Source organism: Gastrolobium bilobum, unplaced genomic scaffold (assembly GCF_033153095.1).
Source record: "Gastrolobium bilobum isolate Gb01-03AN ecotype WA unplaced genomic scaffold, APGP_CSIRO_Gbil_v1 utg5169, whole genome shotgun sequence".
Lineage (NCBI taxonomy): Eukaryota > Viridiplantae > Streptophyta > Magnoliopsida > Fabales > Fabaceae > Gastrolobium > Gastrolobium bilobum.
The window spans coordinates 50,522-74,394 of NW_026899601.1; the positions used below are offsets into that span (position 1 = coordinate 50,522).

The 23,873-nt window shown below is 32.1% G+C and overlaps 1 protein-coding gene across 1 annotated transcript; it reads right to left on the minus strand.

The window, feature by feature from the left end:
* Positions 1-5,641: 5,641 nt before the first annotated feature.
* Positions 5,642-10,073, minus strand: LOC133291841 (cell division cycle protein 48 homolog). The gene is made up of 8 exons (XM_061490170.1): positions 9,796-10,073; positions 9,033-9,261; positions 7,749-8,515; positions 7,288-7,509; positions 7,105-7,176; positions 6,735-7,016; positions 6,250-6,609; positions 5,642-6,032 (listed from the first exon to the last, which is right to left on the minus strand). Exons 1-8 carry the CDS (start codon positions 9,976-9,978, stop codon positions 5,742-5,744), a joined length of 2,406 nt encoding a protein of 801 aa, XP_061346154.1. The 5' UTR covers positions 9,979-10,073; the 3' UTR covers positions 5,642-5,741.
* Between the last annotated feature and the right edge of the window lie 13,800 nt (positions 10,074-23,873).

Consider the following 23,873-nt stretch of genomic DNA (forward strand, 5'->3'; position numbering starts at 1 on the left):
TATTGAGTTTTGTTTTGGATTCTTTCTCTAGGTGTGCCTAGGGACTATGAGCATTTGGATTCCTTTGGAGCAAGATAAATAGCTTGTTCTTCAAGTAAGCAAATTGTAAAGCTTCAAGAGGTAAGCTCTATGTTTAAGGAGTCTTTTCCTACTTGAGTGCTCCACCATGGTTAGTGGACTATGGTTAGATTATATTATTGTATTTGATGCTTTGTATAAATGCATTCATATAGAGCTATATGATGTTATGATATATTTTGTTCTGATGTGATTTCTGTAATGATCTTTGGCCATTGATTGTATGTGCACTGATGTTTGCTTGGGGTCTTCCCTCGGGACTGACTGTGTACACCTATGATATGTTTTGGTTCCGCTTGGGGTCCTCTCTTGGGAACACGTGTGTTGATTTCTGCTTGGGGTCCTCCCTTGAGAATGACTACATATGCCTCTGATAAGATATGTATATATGTTTTGTTCAGTTATGATATCTGTTATATGATGCCTTGTATACTCTATATCTGACTTTCATGCAGGAGTGGATCCAGAGTATGGAGAATTCTCTATAAATCTGGAGCTTATTGAGATTTGTTATCTCATCCCGTTTAGGAACATCATTTCAGGTGTGCAGACTACCGGTGAGCATACACGAGACATCATATAGAGCTATATGATGTTATGATATGTTTTGTTCTGATGTGATTTCTGTAATGATCTTTGGCCATTGATTGTATGTGCACTGATGTCTGCTTGAGGTCTTCCCTCGGGACTGACTGTGTACACCTATGATATGTTCTGGTTCCGCTTGGGGTCCTCCCTTGGGAACACGTGTGTTGATTTTCGCTTGGGGTCCTCCCTTGAGAATGACTACGTATGCCTCTGATAAGATATGTATATATGTTTTGTTCAGTTATGATATCTGTTATATGATGCCTTGTATACTCTATATATGACTTTCATGCAGGAGTGGGCCCAGGGTATGGAGAATTCTTTATAAACCTGGAACTTATTGAGATTTGTTATCTCACCCCATTTAGGGACATCATTTCAAGTGTACAGACTGCCAGTGAGCATACACGGGGAAGGGATACGATCCGTGGATAGAGTGCATTACGGACCGGATTTTGGGTAGTAGTATGCTACTATTATTTTTGGAGGATTGTTATTTTGCATTAGTATTCCATTTGTTTTGAGGATCATGATGTCTGATCCGTTACTTGTATATGGCCTGTATATATTTTGTACATGTTTTCTCCTTTGATGCATGTACAATTATATATTTAGGCATGACTATATTCTGATGTAGTATTCAGTTATATGTCTACATGTTGGTTATGCATGGTGTTAGACATAGTGACACGGAGCCAAGTTATATATGAGCCTATGGATGGGTATGTGACTTGTGATGGATACATGATAGTTCTGCAATCATAGATTATATAAATTGTTTATCAGGGTATCTTGAGAGTGGAATTTACAAATCTCCGTTTGTCCGATTTACAAACGTCACTCTGTCTGATTCTCGTCTCCATCAAATGAAAATTAAACTCGAAGAATATGCAATGTGATATATCATGTAAAAAGGATTAAAGAAAAAAGAAAAAGTTAGCTCATATTTTTGTAAGTTAAATCTTCTGCTATTTCTGTTTAGTATCATATGTGTGTTAACTGAACCGACTCGAGACAGGGATGTTACATAAGATATTAGTTGAAATGGGTGAGACGAACCTGTTGATTTTTTTTTTCATACTGGATCTAATAACTAATTGTTTTGTATTATGCCATTTCAATAATTTGATTTATGTTTACATTTGATTTTGATTAATTTCTATTTGTAAGTTTTTTTTTATTTGAACGAACCCACCATAAAAATAAGAAAGGTGAAATGAAAATCGGTATAATATGTATTGTTTTTATATTAAAAAAATTATCAAGTAATAATTATACTTTTTATATTAATACATAGTCATTAAGTTTAAATATAATATTTCAGGGTAAATGATTTCTTCATCAATGGAGATAAGTTATTTCCGGTGAGTTCAAAACGACGTCGTTTTGAGGCGAAAATCAAGTTATTTTTATAATTATAATATATTGCATGGTTATATTAGTCTTTATCATTATAATTTTTTAATCTTATAACCCAAAACAACTTCGTTTTGGGGTCACCGGAGATAACTTTATTTTCGGTGACTGCAGAAATACTTTTCCCCATATTTGATACTTTTCTATAAAATAAATATTATCTTAAAAATAAGTAATAGTGGGAAAGTTTTTCTAACTTGTATTTTACTTTTGTAATAAATAAGCAACGGTTGGATTATTTAAATTTTAGATTTTAATCCCTTAATATAAAAATAAAATAAAATAAAAGATAAATTGACACCTTAGCATGAGTGGCTTAGCATCCTAGAGCCGTGAGTCCCAGAAAAGTTACATAAGAACAAATTGATCACCAAATCAACGAATTGCACTTGGCATAAGAAAATAAATCATAAGTTTTGCAAAGATTTGCATTTTCCTATATAGCTTCGCAGGTTGAACCTTTGAACTCAACTCCAATTGATAATGACATATATCTCGTGACCAAAGTAAAGTAAATGGGTTTGAAGCATTTCAAATTCGAGCTAACTAAAAGTACACAAGTACCCTCACATGTAAACTGTATCCCTCCTCTTTTTGCCCTTCCTAACGGTAGATAAATTTATTGAGTTTGTGGATCATAAATGAAAGAGTTTGCACATTTTATGACCCTTTACTCTGAGTCGTTCAACAACATATGAGGCTCTGCAAATGCTTCTGATAGGTTCTCTTATCTATTCTATTCCTTTCTAGTTTTGGGTAATTATTAGTGTCAGTGAAAACTTACTGCAATTAAATAATAATAAAAAATATATATCATATAAAGTGATGTTATGTCTTAATATGTGAGTAGTTGTACTCAATATCAATATCAGTAGTGACAGTACAAGCTGCAGCTTATGTTTATTAAATTTCATACCCAACATAACCAATTGTTCCCAGGGAAATGTTGCATAAACTTTGAAAAAATATATTGGGGCGGTGGGGTTGATGTTCTATTGCTTCCCATTAAACCTCACAAGTCACAAGTTGTAAATATTGGCTTGCAGTTGAATCATCTAAATGAATGCCATCTCATCTATTATCACTTAACTATTGGCCCCCAATAAATAATAAAGTATTAAATAGCAACTTTGTGGGTGGGGGGTATTGTTATTAAGAGGAGCTATTTCACAATATTTGGATAGGGGCAAAGCTACACCCCAAAAGAAGATTGATGAGGCTTGATTCATATAGGTTACCAACCAATTTAATGGGAGGTAAAGACTATAGTGATAGTCATGACACAAGTTTGTTAATCATCATGAATTCTTATTATAACTGATCAACAGCCATATAAGAGATTCACAAGACACTAATAACTAGACTATTATGTTATCTACAATGATTTTTTAATTGAGATCCACAATTGCTTGATAATATCTCAATAATTTTTTCAATAAAGAGACAAGAGGGTGTTAGACTTTTCATTTTTTTCTTTATAAAATAAGCATATTATTTGTGAGTCATGTGCTAATTGTAGACAAAAAAAGAAGATATTACTTGGATTTAGGGGCAAACAATAGAACAAATTTGACTGAATGCAATAACATGAAATCACGAGCATCCTCACTTGCTGCACAGATAAAAAGAGCACCAACCCTGCCAACTCACCTCAACCACAACCCCAAAGTTATGGTGCCGTGTCAATGAGCTGTGAATATCTGCATTCATCAGTATTTCACGAGCCTATTTAAGGAACTTAGTTTCAACCCCTTTACAAAAAATCTAGCATAAAACCTGTTATAAACCTCTCCCTTACACAAACACAAATCAAACACTAGAAGTTCAAAAAAAAAAAAAAAGAAGATTAAATGTCTACAACACATATCTCCCTTCTAGCCCTTTATCTCATCCTCTCACTAAATTCTATAGATATGACAATGGCTGCAAGGATCATTCCCCGTAGTGCTCCAAGTACAGTTACAAGGCCACTTTTTTTATCGGAAGCTGAAACTTACATGAATCCACATATTGATCACAGACAAAAAGTCTTCCAAGGGAGACAAGTGAAGGGTTGTTTGCCAAAAGGGTTTAGGCATAACTCAGCTCCAAGCAGATACGTGAATTATAACACTCTAGGCTCTGGCGCCTGTTCTGGAATGTATTCAAAAAAACCATAAAGATGTCTTGTTTTCTATGGAAGAGACTTGATATGTTTGTAAATGGTTTTTCCAGATCAAGAGTAGTTGGAAGATGAGAAAATCGTGTCTTTTTTGTTTTGCTTATAGCTTATTGTGATTGATATATTATTACCCACTACAATTTTGAGCCATGCGCATAGGTAAAGTGAAGATGTTAGTTCCCTTTTCATGTTATATGTATAGCTCAATGCGTAAGACATTGGCTAAATATTCGAGAAAGAGAGATTATTATTGTTTTTATTTATTTTTACCATCATACGCCAAGCAGAAGCATGTCATACCAAGTCAGATATATCTGATGAACCGTAACCAGTCAAGTACTATGGTGATGTCCCATGTGATGTTGTACATGTGTTTTGCCTTTTGTTCAATTTTTCTTGCTAATGGTTGTATTTGGTTCACTGCTGTGTTTGGTGGATCTACAGCATATAAAAATTTGAATAACCAAAAACCAGATATCCATAGGAGTTTGAGGTTACATTGTCTATATTCACTTCGAACCTTGGCACCCTTCCACAACTTTGTTCAATACAATTAGAAATTTTTTAAAAACAGACCTATTTTATGTCCCCTTACCCAAAAAGGTCAAAAAGAGAGACCAAAACGGCAATTCTCTCAAGCATAATTTTAACATAATCTCATTATATGATAAATCTCAATCATTTAATGACAAATCAACTATCCCAACTTTAATAACAAAACTCGTAATAAAAAACAGAAAAGAAAAAGATATATGTGAGAATCCATTTCCCAACTTCCAAATCATTTTGTATACCAAGGTTGGGCAAATAATGCCAATTACTGGTTTGTGCATTCTCTCTAGTAAAGCATCTGTAATTAACTTGCTGCCCTTGTAAATAATGTTGACCTTATCAAGCCCAGTACAAAAAAACAAAAACAAAAAGGGACAAGGATACAGACACACGTTAAGGAGGGCTGCTACGGTGTCCCTCTTTTCTTTATTTCATGGGTACAAATATCCTTATTAGTTGTCAAGTATTTGATTGGCAGTTGATCCTCCCAATAAACGTTTGAAGTCCACCAAGTATAATGAACAACCAATAACTTGTTTGATAACAAAGGTACCTCAGGAAAAAAAAAAAACATGCGTAGCATAGTAATCCCTCATGTAAGTACACATACACAGAGTACAGAACTGAATTCTAAGGCTAGGCAGCAATCCAACAATGACATGTTCAATTATTTTTAAGCATAATCGGAATTTCATCCATCATAAGAACGTAAGATATCTAAATTTTACATTAAGCCGGTAATAATGTAGGTCAACTTTTGAGTATATAAAAAAAAATATGCAAATTGTACCAAATATATATATATATATATATATATATATATATATATATATATATATGCAACTTTTGAGTATCTAAATATGCAAATTGTACCAAAAAAAAAATGCAACAAACACGTCTTTTGAACCTAGATATGTGACTGAAAATAAATCTTAATAAACAAAACCTAACTATAGAGATCCTCTTCATCAGCCCCGCCAGCAGAGGTTGCAAAGGGGTCAGATCCAGTGGTCCTACCTCCACTCTCTGGAAACCTAAAATCACTTCCGAAGCCCCTGGATTGCTGTAAGGTCTGAGCAAATGCCTGGTATTTGCGTATATCAGCATCACTAACACTCCTACGTGCATACTTCATTGACTCTTCAAAATGAGCAGCCTTGATCTCTGCAACATCATCCTCCATGTCTTCTTCCATGGCCTCAGGGTTTTCTCTTCTCTTCCTCTCTTGCTCTATGTCCTGAAAGAAAACAGACGAATATGTTGGGTCAAACTTATTGAGATAAGAACCACCAAAACACAGGAGAACTGCATAAAAATTATTAGTAATAGTAACCAACTTTTGTTAAGTTGGAAAGACTTCATAGGCAGCCATAAAAAATAGCATCATAGAGGCTGCTTCCAAATCTCTATGAACTAAAAGAAATTTCTATCCATTAACCTAACCAAAAACTTACCTTCTCTATGTTTTCTCTTATAGCATATTTGCATGATCTCTGGCATATCTCTGTTATATCAGCACCGCTGAAGCCTTGAGTATACTTAGCTAGTGCTCTCAAATCAACATCTTTTGAGACAGGTGACTTCCTCATGCACGCCTTGAAGATTTGATGACGGGAGTCTTCATCGGGAAGAGGAATATAGATCAATTGATCTAGACGGCCAGGCCGAAGAAGCGCTGGGTCAATGATGTCAGGTCTGTTGGTTGCCCCAATTATGAACACGGTCTTTTTAGCAGACATGCCATCCATTTCAGTCAGAAGTTGATTTAGAACTCTATCAGCAGCACCACCACCATCCCCAGCACTACTTCCTCTCTGCAACAGCAAAAAGTGATGTGTAAAAAAATTGTAAACGTATTAAATAACATAAAAAAAAACTCTAGTGACACATGGAATCATTAATATTTTACAAACATGTATAACCAATAATAAAAAAAAACCTGAGTAGCAATGGAGTCGAGCTCATCAAAGAAGAGGACACATGGAGCTGATTGTCTAGCCTTGTCAAAAATTTCTCGAACATTGGCTTCACTTTCACCAAACCACATAGTAAGTAATTCTGGGCCCTTCACACTGATGAAATTAGCTTGACATTCATTAGCAATTGCTTTAGCCAACAAAGTTTTCCCACATCCTGGAGGACCATAGAAGAGGACTCCTTTTGATGGTGACATGCCAAACTTCTCAAATTTTTCTGGGTGCTCCACAGGATATTGAACAGTCTATGATCACAAAAGCAAAATCATTTCAGATTAAATTAATATAGGAGTAAATAACAAGGTGTAATTAGGTAAAGTTAAGAATTATGACCTCTTGCAGCTCACGCTTGACATTCTCAAGGCCTCCAATATCTTCCCAACTGACATTAGGCACCTCAACCACCTGTCGACAAAGACAACTAATTAGGAAGAAAAAACAGCAAAAACAGGAATGTCTCACCAACTAATGATATTTTACATTAAAGTTATTTATTTAAAAAAAAACAATACTAACAGTTTCACGTAAAGCTGATGGATTGCTTGTTCCTAGAGCAGTCTGGAAGTGCTCATTTGAAACTGCCATAGAATTCAATACTTCAGCATCAATAGTCTCATCTTCCAAGTCGATGACGTCCATCTTCTCCCTAATGCATTGCAGAGCAGCTTCAGTGCAAAGGGCAGCAAGGTCGGCACCAACATACCCATGAGTATCTTTCGCAATTCTCTCTAAGTCAACCTACAGTAAGAGAACCAGAACGGTTGAACAACAGAAAAGAAAAGAAAAGAATATTAAAAAATAAAACTAAAGCCAGAAACAAAGCTAAAGGTGAATTTATACAAGTCTGATTGGGTATTATTCACATGATGTATAATTTGAACCATAAAAGGAGCCATACGCACAAAAAATTTAGACACAACAAAAAAAAAACAAAAAATCAACCAAAAGAAATGAAAGTTAAGCAAATGCTAACTTACATCATCGGAAAGTTTCATGTTTTTGGTATGTATGCGAAGGACTTCAAGTCGCCCAACTTCATCAGGAACACCAATATCAATTTCCCTATCAAATCTACCAAACCTTCTCAATGCTGGGTCAATGCTATTTGGACGATTTGTAGCTCCGATAACAATAACATGAGCACGAGATTTTAATCCATCCATAAGAGTCAGAAGTTGGGAAACAATCCTCCTTTCAACTTCGCCATGTGTCTTCTCCCTCTTGGGCGCAATAGAATCAATCTCATCAATAAAGATGATGGAGGGAGCATTCTTTTCAGCTTCTTCAAATGCTTTCCTAAGATTGCTTTCACTCTCTCCAGCCAGTTTGGACATAATCTCTGGCCCATTAATACAAAAGAAGAACGCTCCAGTTTCATTAGCTACAGCTCTAGCTATTAATGTCTTACCAGATCCTGGGGGTCCATACAGCAAAATTCCTTTGGGTGGTTTCACACCAATTGTCTTAAAAAGTTGTGGATGCCTCAGTGGAAGCTCTACCAACTCACGTATCTGTGCCATTTGCTTCCTGACACCACCCACATCATCGTACCCAATTTCATCCAGCCTTTCTTCATCCTCCCTTTTCACAGGATCCCCCTCACAGAAGATTTCAGTGTCCGGAGCAACCACACAATACTCCCCAGGATCAGTTTCAATGACCTTGAACTCTATGCTCCTCATCCCTCCTCGGACAAGAAATAAATCACCTTTTCTAACTGGACGATAAGCCTCCAAGAAATAAGCTGCAAATTATAAATAAAAAAGTAGTTAAACCCTTATACAAACACATAAATATAGTGAAAGGAGATAGAATCAAATCATTGGAACATAGACATCCCCACACCATCTGTTCCGATAAAAAAGGCTGGATGCTTTTACAAAGCAATCAATGTGGAAAAACATCATGACATAGAAAGTTAGGCAATAATAACATGTATTCATAAAATAGACAGCAAGAGCTCCAGTCAGAGACAACAAAAGGGATTCCAACAAAAAGAAAGATGACAAATCTACCGTCTAAAATCACAAAAATGAAAATTCTCATTCTGATATTTCACTCTCTGTAATATTATAACATCATGTCATGCAGCAAAATTTTAAGAACTGACAATGGCAAAAAAAAGTCAAAATTTTAAGTACTGTACCCCCAAAGTAATCTCACTTACAAATTAAAATTTAGCAACTAAGTTATATAACCACTAAAACAGTACTCTAAAAGTTAGTATTCTCTGTTAAAGAAGAGCAAGGTAGAAGGCTCACGTTTCAAGTAAGTGTCAAACAGATTGCCAGTGACACCTTCAATGGTATCATCAATGGGAAGAATGTGGACACGCTTCCCATACTTGACATCGCTGCACTGGTGCACAGACACAACATCTCCAAGACGAACCCTCAAATTCGACCTCACAACTTTGTTCATCCTGATCCTGGATTCCTCACAATTCTCATCACCAAGAGTTATGCATATCGTATCCCTCCGTTTCTTGCCCTGCAACACAAACCCACAAACCAAACACACGATTTTTTTAGTAAACACGGATGCACAAGCTCAGAATCATTCGGGTTTTTAAAATGCAATATCATAATATATTTTTTTAATTTTAATTACAATTTAATGTTATTTGGCATCTTATAAAAGGTAGTGAAGACTCTAATCCCTGTTAGTTGTTAAGTTGTTGAAATTCTGAATACTGATATTGTTTTTAAAGGTAGAGGGAAAACCTATTCATATAAAGATTAGGATGTTCAATGCTATTCCTAATCCCAGCTGCTATGTAAATATGTAAGAAGGATGAGACTGCATGTAAAGATTGCACTCAACTTTAGTTGAGGTTTAATGGGAAGTGAATATTGTTTTTAAATAACTAGGGTTCTCTTATCAATACTAATCCTAATTCTATTTTTTTTTCCATGTATTATGGCATTAAATACATCACACAAAAAATACTAGTTTCTTCAAAAATATATGAAACCCAGAATTTAGAAATTGAGTGAGAAGCGAGTGAAAGGTGAAAAAAGAGACCTTGATGAGGATAGTGTCGCCGATGAAAATCTGAAGCTTTTCCATGGTTTGAGGGTGCAAGGACACAACGGAGTTGTCATCGTTGACTGCCTCATCAACAACTAATCGGTTCGGCGACTTCTTCCGCTCAAGAATCGCCGTCGAGAAGTCTTTCTTCCCTGATGATTCGCCCTGCTGAGACATTGCCCTAACCGAAGTTCAAAAGCACTAAGACGATGAAAAACTAAAGCTAAGAAGAGCAAAGTGAAAAAACCAGAACACGTTCCGTGATAACCTTGTTTATGTTCTTTCTTTCTCTCTGTTTTTTATGGGGTCTTCTCCTATATTTATAGCGTATGTCTGGCCTATTTAGCGTATTTCTATTTTGATACACAAATAATGTTACAATATTACGATCACATCTTAATCGTTAATTTTTGTCAATCAACGGTTATCATTTTTCAAATCAAACTCATTAATTAATTATTAATTCACAATAAATAATAACCGTTGATTGGTGAAAATCAACGATTAAGATGTGATCGTAATGTTGTGCGTAACATTATTTATGTTTCACAATATCCTATCTCTAAAATAGTACAGGGGGTTGTTTGCTTTAATTCAAAGTGTAAGGAGATTTTTTGAAATACCACTTAACTCGAGGGTGTTTTTATGTAATTTGTCCTAGTAAAATAAAGAAGTAAGTATAACCTCTCCTTTATAATAATTGACATTGACAAAATATAATTTATGAGAGAGGTTATATTTATTACCTTTTTATTATTATTAGTTACTACTAAAGCTTAACTGTTGATTTCCGTCAATCTAATGGTTATAATTTATTGTATCACATTTATTAATTAATTATTAATTTAATAAATTATAACCGTTAAATTGATAAAAATTAACGGTTAAAATTTGGTAGTAATAAGTAGTAAGAAAAAATAATAATAAGTATAACCTCTCTCTTATTATAATTGATAGCATATTTATCTAACGTATCTAAAAGATCTAATCTTATAATATAAGATTTCATTCTGTGAAAACCTTGCTGACGTATCGCACTGTGGTTCAATTTCACCAATGTGTTCACACTACAACATTTAAAAAAGTTTCCTTTAATGGTAAATCGGTGAATATAATAAATACAAAAAAAAATTATTTTTTTTTTTTTTTGATAACAAAAGAATTATATTTTCAATTGACAGGATTTGTTACTTTAAATCAATGGTCAAGATTGCTTATTCATTGATTTATAACTACTAAATCACTCTTTGTCGTCATCTTTGTTTTTTAAATAATTGATGTTGATCATGTAATCTAATCATTTTTTTTAACTTTTATTCAGTTTAATTCAAATCTTTACGTTTTTTGAAAAAAAAAAACAGGATATTCATTGTTATTAAAACAAATAACTGTTTTATTCCATGAAATGACTGTTAAAAAATGGGATATTCATTGATTTATAACTACTTAATCACTCTTTGTCGTTATCTTTGTTTTTTAAATCTTTATTCAGTTTAATTCAAAAACTTCACATTTTTTAAAGAATACAATTATATTTACTCGAAAAAAAATTAATTAGTAAAAAAAAAATAATTATACATATCCCGACCTTTGTTCTTTATTTTCAGATTTTTTAATTTGAATCTTTTATTAACCTCTTGATTCAGTGGAATCAGGTATGAGTGTTTTGTTATTAGAAAAAACTTCTGTTTTATTCCATGAAAATCTCATTTATAACTACTAAATCACTCTTTTGTCGTCATCTTTGTTTTTTAAATAATTGATGTTGATCATGTAATCTAATCGTTTTTTTTAACCTTTATTTAGTTTAATTCAAATCTTTACGTTTTTTGAAAAAAAATGGGATATTCATTGTTATTAAAACAAATGACTATTTTATTCCATGAAAATCTCATTTATAACTACTGAATCACTCTTTTGTCGTCATCTTTATTTTTTAAATAATTGATGTTGATCATGTAATCTAATCGTTTTTTTAACCTTTATTCAGTTTAATTCAAATCTTTACGTTTTTTGAAAAAAAAACAGGATATTCATTGTTATTAAAACAAATGACTGTTTTATTCCATGAAATGACTGTTAAAAAACGGGATATTCATTGATTTATAACTACTAAATCACTCTTTGCCGTTATCTTTGTTTTTTAAATCTTTATTCAGTTTAATTCAAAAACTTCACATTTTTTAAAGAATACAATTCTATTTACTCGAAAAAAAATTAATTAGTAAAAAAAATAATAATTATACATATCCCGACCTTTGTTCCTTATTTTCAGATTTTTAAATTTGAATCTTTTATTAACCTCTTGATTCAGTGGAATCAGGTATGAGTGTTTTGTTATTAGAAAAAACTTCTGTTTTATTTCATGAAAATCTCATTTATAACTACTGAATCACTCTTTTGTCGTCATCTTTGTTTTTTAAATAATTGATGGTTATCATGTAATCTAATCGTTTTTTTTAACCTTTATTGAGTTTAATTCAAATCTTTACGTTTTTTGAAAAAAAAAAGGGAGATTCATTGTTATTAAAACAAATGACTGTTTTATTCCATGAAAATCTCATTTATAACTAGTGAATCACTCTTTTGTCGTTATCTTTGTTTTTTAAATCTTTATTCAGTTTAATTCAAAATCTTCACATTTTTTAAAGAAGACAATTCAAAAACTATAAATCACTCTCATTTATACAATTCCTGATACGCATTATTCTTTAACGTCGGAGATTGCTTCTCTGTTTTTTCTTCTTACACAAAATATGAGTTCAAAATATGATTTTCTGAAGGATGTTAATCCTGCCAAGGAGAACTGGAGGATTAAGGTGAAGGTGGTTAGGACTTGGAAAGTTCCTAACTTTTAGCGTAAAAATTTGGAGGACAATCTTGAAATGGTTTTATTGGATGAACAGGTTGTGTTCTGTGTTTTAAAAATCTTTCATCTTTGTTTTGATCATTTTAGTTAACGTTGTTGACATAAGTTGGCTCCATTCTTTTGTAGGGTGGTAGGATCCACGCCACTGTCAAAGGTACCTTGCAGGTGCGGAATAAAATCAACGAAGGAGAGTGCTATTTTATAAAAAAATTTGGAGTTGGATTCAATAGCGATGTGTTTAGGCCAACCAAGCATCAGTATCGTTTGTCTTTCAACTTGAGGACTGATGTTAAATCGATTGTTGTTTCTGATATTTGTGCGAGTGATTTTCATTTTGTTGATTATAACATCATTGAGAAAGAAACGTCTGACTCCCCTTATTTAGTCGGTAATAGATTCTTCGTCACTGTTATCCTTTTTTTAATTATTGCGGGTTTTATTTTTTTCCCATACTCTTTGCTGCCTTTTTTTAATTTTTAAACGTCATTGGTTTATTATGTATCATGACTATTTCCTTATTTTTAAACTCTTTGCGGTTATAGTTTTGTGTTTTTAATGTTTTGTCACGAGTAATCTTATTCTGTATCATTATTTTTTTCATTAACTGTGTTTTTTATGTTTCTGTATTCGTTTTTTATTATTGCATAATTTTTTTCACAAACTCTTTGCTGCGTTTTTTTTCATTATCTTAACTCTTTCACAATAGTAAATATTATAAAAAAAAATATTGTATATGTTTGTATAGGTAAAGTGCAACGATTGAAAATAATGTGTACCAAAATTAATGACTTTCATCGAAGTTGGATCATTTGTAAAGTGCAAGGATTGACTTCATTAATTTCTTTCATCAAGTCATTATTAACTGTAGTCAAACGTTCATCATTAATCAATTGTATTCATGAGAGATTTTATTATCAAAACATAGTCCAATGCAGAAGAAAGCTTGAGAATATGAACAAACATAAACTTTACAAATATGTGCACAAATTCATTAAAGCAATTGGTCTTTTACACAATGATAGATGTCATTTTAATTTTTTATTTAAATTTTGAAATTTAAATTATTTTGTATTAATTATACATATTTTTAAAAAAATATTTTCTTTTTTAATTTATAATTTTTATATATATATTTTTAAATTGGTTATAAATATATATATATATATATATATATATATATATATGTAAATGTTTATGTTAAAAACAGAGCTATTCCTCAAATTTCCCCAACAGAGGCTGGTAAGAAAGTAATTGATTATGTTACTCATGATGGAACTTGAGATTGTGAGATTATATATAATTTTCTTCGTGATGATTGTGTTCAAATTATTAGAAGCATGCTGCTTCCTCATGAATCTAATGAATCTAATGGTATGGACAGAAAATGGTGGAATTTAGTTGGATAAGATGAAGTTTCTGTGAAAAATATTTATTTTACATTGCTAAATCAAAATAGTTCTAATGGTATTGACAGAAAATTCTGGTCAGCCATTTGGAATTTAAAAGGGCCCAATGGGATAAGTTTGTTCCTTTGGAAGACTGCTCATCATCGTCTATCAACTAGGAGCTTCCTGGCAAACTTTAGATTGTGTCCTTCTAGCTGTCCTATTTGTAATTTGCATGAGGAATCCATTATTCATATGGCACGTGACTGTCCAAAGATTAAAAAAGTTTGGTATGATCTTTTGAGGCCAAATTTGATAAATGATTTCTTTGATACTGATTTAGATTCTTGGCTTTCCTTGAATATTCAAAATGTATCTATTTTGTGCTTTGATGCCCCCTGGTCTTTGGTTTTTGCTGTTACTATTTGGTTAGCTTGGCAGTGGAGAAACAATCAGGTGCATGGTGTGGAAAATAACGGGAAAGCATACAACGTGCAGTCCGTAGAGAGTCTGGTTCATGAGTATACACAAGCCTAGATAACTTCTAAGGGGACAAAGCTGACCAAGAATTACATTTTTGTTCCTAGTAGATGGTTAGCTCCAGACACAGGTTGGATAAAATTAAACACGGATGGTGCAGCCAGGAGTGATGACAGGGGTGCTGCTTGTGGAGGAATTATAAGAGATGAAAATGGTTATTGGATAAAAGGGTTTGCTTACTATATTGACCATTGTTCAGCTTTTGTTGCAGAATTATAGGGCGTACTCAAGGGTCTTGAATTTGCTTGGGCTAGAGGTTGGAGACGCTGCATCCTAGAAAGTGATTCAAGCTCAGTTATCACTTTGCTCACCAGCAGTGGAAGAGCAGCTCGAGAGTCTCGCTTAGTGACTGGGATTCGAGCATGGTTACAAAAGAATTGGGAAGTTCACTTGGTTCATGTTTTTAGAGAAGAAAATAGTTGTGCAGATTGACTTTTTAAATATCCTTTAGACTATCCTAGTGAGAATAATTTCTGTATTTTTTCAAACCCTCCCGCTGGTATTTGGCCTTTGTATTGGGCTGATTTGTCTTTGTCTTGTAATTTTAGAACGATTTTATTGAATTGATCTCTTTGGGGTGTTGCTGTTAATCCCCTTAGATTATCAAAAAAAAAATTGTTTATGTTAAATATTTATATAAAATAATAATTGTCCGAATTTTTTTTCTCTTTTTGTATTATTTTTTTAAGTTAGGTTTTTAATTTATTTTCTTTTAAAGTATAAATATGTCATTTCTTATTTTCTTCAATTTAATTTTTAAATTTAAATTATTTTTTATAAACTTTATATATATATATATATATATAATAATCTATAATTTTATATTAATTTAAATTTATTATATATATATATATATATATCTTTTTTCTAGTTTTATAATTAATCCTAATAGGTAAAATAACTAAGCCCAATAGATATAATAATAAATATTATTAATATGCTTAACAATTTTCCATGCAGAAAGTAATGGAAAATATTAAGGGTTCGCTTTTTCTGCAGTTATTGCAGATAAGTTATCTGCAGTAAGCCCAATACGACGTCGTTTTGAAGGGAAATCATGGTGTTTTTGTAATTTTAATTTATTTCAGGGTTATAATAGTCTTTATATTTATAATTTTTTAAGATTTCAATACCAAAATGACGTTGTTTTGAGAATAAATACAGATAACTTATCTGCATTAATTGCAGAAATATTTTTCCCAAATATTAAATGTTAAACTCTTTTCTCACCTATCAAGTTCAAAATTCAAATTTAAAAAGTTTAAATTTTAAATATTAAGTATTTTCCCAACCAATAGACATAATAATAAATTCACCATTCATTTAATTTTAAGTCCAATAATGGGATATTAATAGGGTTAACAATTACCCATACATAAAAGTTTTTTTATGTGACATTAATAGATTTAACTAATTTCAATGCATCACGTAGTGGTAGAATTAAAATTTAGAATTTAGAAATTTTGTAAATAGGAAACATTTAAAGTGGTTTCATTGTTATTATGGTTTTTCTTGAATGTAGCGAAATTAATAGACTCAACATTTTCCAATGCAGAAAGTAGTAGAATTTTATATTTATAATGAATGATGAACTATTTTCTCACACATCAAGCTCAAATTTCAAAATTTAAATTTAAAAAAGGGCCTTTCAATTTACGATTGAGGAAATAGTGGGAGTTACTAATGCAATTGATCATGAAAACGGTATACTTCAACAAATCTACGATTTATTACTGATATCATTATATTTTGGGAATAACATATGTCATTTTAAATGATACAAGCTTATATCATTTTAGATCCTAACCGTTGATTTCTATCCATCAACGGTTATAATTTATTGGATCAAAATTATTAATTAATTAATAATAAATTTGGCCCATTAAGTTTGACCCAATAGATTATAACCGTTGATGGACGAAAATCAACGGTTAGGATCTAAAATGATATAAGCTTATATCCTTTGAAATGATAGATGTTTTTTCCTTATATTTTATGAGAATCTAAATAGTTTTTAAGTAAATTATGCATTTCATAAATTTTTTGTCTAAATATTTAGGGGAAAGTTATACTTACAACCTATTTTCGTTTACAACCTCTTACAAACCATATCTTAACCGTTGATTTTCTTCAATCAACGGTTAAGATATTCGCAAATTAAATTTATTAATTAATTATTAATTCGCAATAAATGATAACCGTTGATTGACGGAAATTAACAATTAAGATATGGTTATAAGAGATTGTAAACAAAAATAAGTTGTAAGTATAATCTTCCCCAAATATTTATATGTGCTAAAATTTTTAAATTATGTAAAGCAATTTCTGCCATATATAGAGAGAGTTGAAAATAAATATAGAGTAACAAAAAATAATTGACAATTGAAATAATCGCACATAAATAAGAGAATTCATTAACTTATATTATTTGACACTGATTTAATAACAAAAATTAAAAACATTAAGCTTAAACATAATTATACCTTTGGTTAGGTTAAATTGATCACTTTTTAACTCATGTTCTTCTTTCGTGACTCACGCTTGAAAAAATTCAAGTTATTGTTCTGAAAGCTAACTTTCTTTTTTTTCCACAAAAAATTAATTAGGAAGATTCGAGCCCATTTACGTATCATTTAGGAGATATATTATTGGTTTCCATATACGTGTTTAGTCCAGCTGTATACTGCAATAATTCAATCATGTAATAAAAAATACGAAAACATTATAGGAAGAAATGGTATAATAATAAATTAATAACAATAAAAAAGGAAAAAGAGGAAATAGAGTGGGAAAAATCTCAGTTCGTTCTCCCCTTTACATCATATCCTTGGTTCTTAACATTCTTAAAATGTGAAATTCATATATGAGATGCAATCGTGAAATTTCTCCATCAGTTACGCATTTCTTTTCAACAGCAAAATGCATCCTTGTACAACACGAAGGCTCAAAGCTTCAAGAGCTCATGTATCTTTTGTAGTGGGGACAAAGAAGACATAAAACCATCTTCAACAACGTTCATTGCAGATTCGACTATAAAAACACTGGATTCATATTCAAAACGCATGTGTTCTTCAAGATATATTGCTCCAAAAGATAACCCTACAAAAAGATGTAATCAAAAAGATGTCAACAGAAACTTAATAACACCACGAAACCTCAATGTAACACTACGAAAACTCAATAATGTAACACACAAACAATTTCATAAACTATATTGAATTGTTGCAAGCATAAATAAATCGAACCATTAACAGCAGAGCAACAGAATCTCTCTCAAACAGCATGAAAGACGCTGAATACGTAAATAACCATTCACAGTAGCATGAAACCTTCCGCCCTATAAAACAAAAAAGAGAGAATTAGTATACAAAAAATGAAAACGAATTCGCAGCATTTGTCTATAAAGAAACCGAAAATGATACAAATACAACAACCCCTACACACAGGAATTAAGGGAAAAAATGCAGGCAAGCTAAAAAAAGAAGAAGCAACACTTCCCTATTTATACCAAAACTCAATGCTCTATTTGAGAAGCACCACTCAATGGAATAAAGGTCTTTCTTGAACACAGCGAAATGAATAGGCCCGACATTTTCCAAGGCAAAAGGTAGTGGAATTTTGTTGCATTGAAAATTTGAACTGCAATAAAAGATGCATTATTTTCACGAAAATGAATTAATCACAATTTTAATTTAAAATAATTTGTAATGTTTCCGAAAGATGAAAAATTTAAATTTAAGTAGTGTGAACACAAAGTTGAAAATGCATGAGAATTCGACACGTCAGCAAACTTGCCAACAAATGATTTTACTTTAGAATATATATATATATATATATATATATATATATATATATATATATATATATATTATCTTTTTCTATGATAGCAAACAGACTCAGACAATATTGTACATACGTTGCGCCTTTATTTGAAAATAATAATATTCGTTATATGCGCTTAAACTCAATAATTAGAGTTGCGATTTGATACTTTAGCAATTAAACAAATAGAACTATTCAATTTTTCATCTATGACACGCATATTTTGGTGTTTGGATTGTGCTTCTCTAAAATTTAACTAGGGTCTTTATTTACTATTATCACGAGTTTTGTAGTTCTAATTGGTCTAGTGCTAAACTATACTAATATTCAAAAGGTATGATCACATAACAACATTTACCTAAAATAATATCAGTTTTGTTTAAGTTTGACTTATATATATAATCTAATCTTAAAAATCTTATTTTTTCAAACTTAGACAAAATTGTTATAGTTTTACTTAATTGTTTTCGAATAACAGAAAAATTAAATGTAATATACTCCAATAGTAAAATAACACAATAACTTATTCATAACTTATATATGTATAATCTATGATACTTATGTTGGATATATTAATAATATAATCAACAATAGTATGTTCACATATAAGTCCAATATGTGAAAGCATGGTTATTTGGGTTCATATGGGTTGGAGCCCAATAGCTTGTATTATCTCTAGGGTTTCCTAAGCTAGAGGTAACACTGTTGAGCATTCCAAACTTGATGTCTCTTGGTGTAATACTTTAAGCACCTCTAAACCCTTATTTCTCAAACTCATTACCTTCAACAATCTTGAAGTATTATCTTCGTGTGTCAGATTTGAGCGAGTAAGGTGTCTATTCGAATATCTCATCGAGTGGAACTCATATTCTAAATCACTTTCACGATTTGACGGAATGATTTACCGGGATCTGAGTATGAAGAAACTGGAGCCGTAAATTTTCGGTCCAGATCCCAGAAATTTCGGCCATTTTCAGAAAGTAAAACCTAATGGGCTTTGTTCTACTCGTCGAGACGATCGTTTTGAGTGGTCACTCGCCTTAAACAGAGATCGGACGAAGAAGATATGGTTGTTTGAAGTTTTAGGTGCACTTTTATGCGAAAAAGAATATTCCTGCGAAAAGGAATATTCGAAGAGAATATTCTGCTAGTTGGGGAATATTCTGTTAGGGAACATTTCAATAATCAGAAAATGTTCCGGTGAGTTTCTGGCAACAGGGGTAGTCAAATTTAAGGTTTTTGGGTGCTCCGGATCTGTTTTTGGGGTATGTTTTGGCAAATTCCAAGTCTACAAGGCAGTTTGATGAAAGTTGGAGCCTTTGTTTTAATTTGTGAAATCTGAGAACTACAAGGTGCATTCTTTCTAACTCTTAGCTCTGATTAAAATGGCTAAATGTAGTTTCTTTGATATTATAAAATGTAATCATTTGATGTTATTAAATTTTATGGTTGGAAATTACATGTTCAATTTGGCATGGATGAACATGAAATATTCCATAATATATTAAATGATTTTGCATCTACCATTGAAAATGTGTATGAATATCAATGGAACAAAGATGGATATTTTGTATGGATTACTTGCTAAATTCTCTAAATCTTCGTCTAGCTATGACTTGTAGTGAGTATAAGACGACGGAAAAGATATTAGATCATTTGAATGCTTAGTTCCAAAAATAAGAGGGGTTCTCCAAAATTCTCTTAGCAGAGAAGTTTTTTTGATTTCGAATTTAATATGGATTTAAGAATCACCTTAGTGAACATGAGGAACAAGCTTAAAGATGATAAATCTAATATGTCTGATAATCTCTTTGTCGATCTTGTGTTGAGTAAGCTACTTGCTGAATAGAGTTCTTTTAAGACTGAAATACACAGACTGAAAGAATAGAGTGAACATGATAAATTAAAGAGGATTATTTATATCGAGGATCAAAACTATTCTAGGAAGAGTTTGGAACAAATAGGGCAACAAAAGTTAGTTGCCTTCTGATAAGTGTCCAAGACACTATGTTTTTATTATTCAAAAAAGTTCAAATAATAATTAAAATAATTAAAAATATAGTATTAATTAAATAAAATATTAAAAGATAGTAAATTGCCAACAAATAGATAAGGTCCTAATCTTTGTTGTTGTTTCAGGTTGTTTCATATTAGAATAACAAATTACTAACCTGATAAGGATGAGGAGGCAGTTGGCATCGGCCGATTATCAAGCGAAAATAAGAAAATAAATAAATACAAATATTATTTGGTCACGTTCGCTCGAATGCTCCCTTTAGCGAGCAAGTAAGCGAGTAGCACAATCAAGCTCGCTCCACTGCTCGCTTCAGCGAGCAAGTTAGTGAGGAGAAGAAAAATGCTCGCTGATCAGCTCGCTTCAGCGAGCTGATCCAGAAACATAAGCCCAAATTAACTCTTTATAAAGAACGCGGTGAAGCCGTAAAGTGAATTCAAACGATGCGAAGAAAGAAGGAACTTAGAGACGAAAACAACGAAAGCAGTGGCGAAAGAGGAACACTGGCAGAGAGGGGAAGGAAGAAATCAATCTGCATCATTGATCGTCTTCATTAACCAAGTTTGATCATGAACTTTATTTGCTTTCCAGTATCTTTTAATTCTATTTTTATAATTATGAATAGCTAAATTACTTTTAGTAGTTAGGGTGAGACGGAACCAATGGGTTCTTAATTGATATATGCATTTCTTATGATTTACATTCTTGATTTTAAATTATGCAATCAATCTGTTATTTATGATTAGCTTTATTTATGAACTGACCACTCGTAAATAAACATAAGAGTTGTGCATGACAATAAGGATGTTGTTGTATCAATTCCGATTGATTGATTGCTAGAATTTATATGATCTAGGGATAGACTTGCAAATTCTATAATCATAAGTTCTTGTGTTAATGCTTATTTTATGAAAAAGTACTAAGGGATTAGGCTTTTGATTAGAGTAAAGGATTAGATTACCAAGAGATTGAGATTTAATCAATCATAGAAAGAACTGTTAATAATTTGATCTTGAATGTAATCGTAAGAATATGCAAACTCGTTAAGAAACCATTGGGGAAGTTGAATCCTAGCTATTAAAAACTTAAAACCAATTTCTAGCTTTATTAATTCTGAATTTATTTTCTAAAATATTGAAAATTAAAAATAAGTTTACAAATTGTTTTTAATTTAATTACAATATTCTCAAGAAATTCCTTTCACGATCGATCCAACTTTAGTTAAATAGATAAATAATTGCTTGGTCATCAATCCTCGTGGGATCGACAACTTAATCTTATCACTTTATTACTTGTACGATCAGTGCACTTGCCGAGTTTGCAACAAGTTTTTGGCGCCTTTGCCAGTGATTGATTTAATCAACATTAATCATGTCTATAAAATTATAGATTGGATCATTTTTTTTTAGTTTATTTGTTTTAATTTTAATTTTTCATTTTAATTTTTTTTTTATTCTCTTATTTTTATTTTACTTATTTTATTTTATTTTATTTTTGTTTTGTTTTGTTTTTTTATTTTTATTGTCATTTTATTTTATTTTCTTTCTTTGTTAGTTTAATATTTTTATTTTTATTTATTTTATTTAGTTTTTATTATTTTATTTAGTTTTCCTAGTTTAATTTGTTTACTTTAAATTTTAAATTTTCTGTTAGTTAGTGGTTTCCGTTAGGTTGTTCCACTGAGCCTTATTTTTCTGGTTTATGCATCTGCGAGACACTGCTAACCCCAGTGACCTAGAGTACAAACCAGAGTTAGGACGATTAGAAAGAACCAATAGGAAGCGTTTGACCACGAAGAAAATACAAGACGCATTGAGTTCCAGTTCTGCGGAAGAACAAGTCATGGCCGAGGATAACCAAAATCCACCAAAAGAACTGATGAACCACTTCCTAAATCCTAATTTCTCGCATCCGACTGCGAGTATTAGAAGACCTCCAATTCCAGCGAACAACTTCAAAATAAAAGCCTCCTTCTTAAATTTAATTCAAAGTAATCTGTTTGAAGGAGAACCGATTGAAGACCCAAACTGTCATATCACTAAATTCCTACAATTGTGTAACCTCATTAAAGCTAATGGGGTACCAGCTGAATCAATCTGACTGATGCTTTTTCCTTTCTCTTTAAAAGGAAGAGCACTTAATTGGCTGGAATTGCAACCTGCTGATAGCATCTCCACGTGGGAAGAATTAGTTGAAAAATTTCAAAAGAAGTTTTTCCCACTTTCCCGATTCTCTGAGCTGAAAGAACAGATTGACGACTTCAAGCAGCTCGAAGGCGAATCCTTGTGTGTGAGATGGGGGAGATTTAAAGAATTAATCAGGAGATGTCCGCAGTATATTTTATCGAATGACGAGAAGGTCCGAATCTTTTACAAAGGAGTTACACCAACATATACAGTGCTCCTTAATACTGCATCTGGAGGTAGTATAGGAGAAATTACTCCAACTAGAGTTGTTTAGCTAATTGAAAAGATGGCATCTGAAGATAACGAGGTCACACCAGTTCAACCTAAGCGAGGAGTTATGCAGTTACAAGGGTACGACGCCATGTTAGCCAAACAAGACAAGATAGATCAAAGGTTAGATTCACTTGTTAAACTTTTTACCCAAGATCAAATTTCTGCAGTTAACTCTCAGTTTCCCGTAGTCTGTGACACTTGTGGTGGACCACACAAACCTGAAAATTATGACGCTATGGTTACTATAAACTCAGCTCAGGTGAATTCTCTTTGGTACGACCAACGTAGGGAGAATAATCCTTACATCAACACTTATAATCATGGCTGGAGGAACCATTATGCACTGTCATATAATCAAGGAGCACCACAACAAGCTAATCTGGGTAGTCAACAAGCACAATCTAATCAAAAAGAAGCTTGGGAAGTTGCATTCGAAAAGATGGCTCAATCACAAGCAAGTTTCACAGAAGAAACAAGAGAATCTTTAAAGAATCAAGAAGCTTCTATAAAGAATCAAGAAGCTTCCATAAGGAATCTGGAGAATCAGTTTGGTCAGCTTGCTAAACAGATGGCTGAGAGGTCTCCAGGAACCTTTCCTAGTAATAAAATTATTAATCCCAAGGAACAATGTAATGCTATCACTACAAGGAGTAGAATAGTAATTCAACCTACGGAAAAACCAATAGCTACACTGAGTAGTGAAAACGATGCAGAGAAGGAATATCCTACTGAAGAGAAAGCTGATGACCCTGTTGATGGAGATGTCATAATTTTTGGCAGACCATTAAATGATACCCCACGGAAAAAAAATAAAGAAGCTTTCTTTAGAGGAAAAGATGAAAACACTTGGAGACAATCCTTATGTTAAGGCTCCTTATCCTCAGAGGTTACAGTAGCACGAGCAGAAGAAATATTTCTCTAAATTCTTAGAGATTTTTAAGAAGCTGCACATCAATATCCCCTTTGTGGAAGCTTTAGAGAAA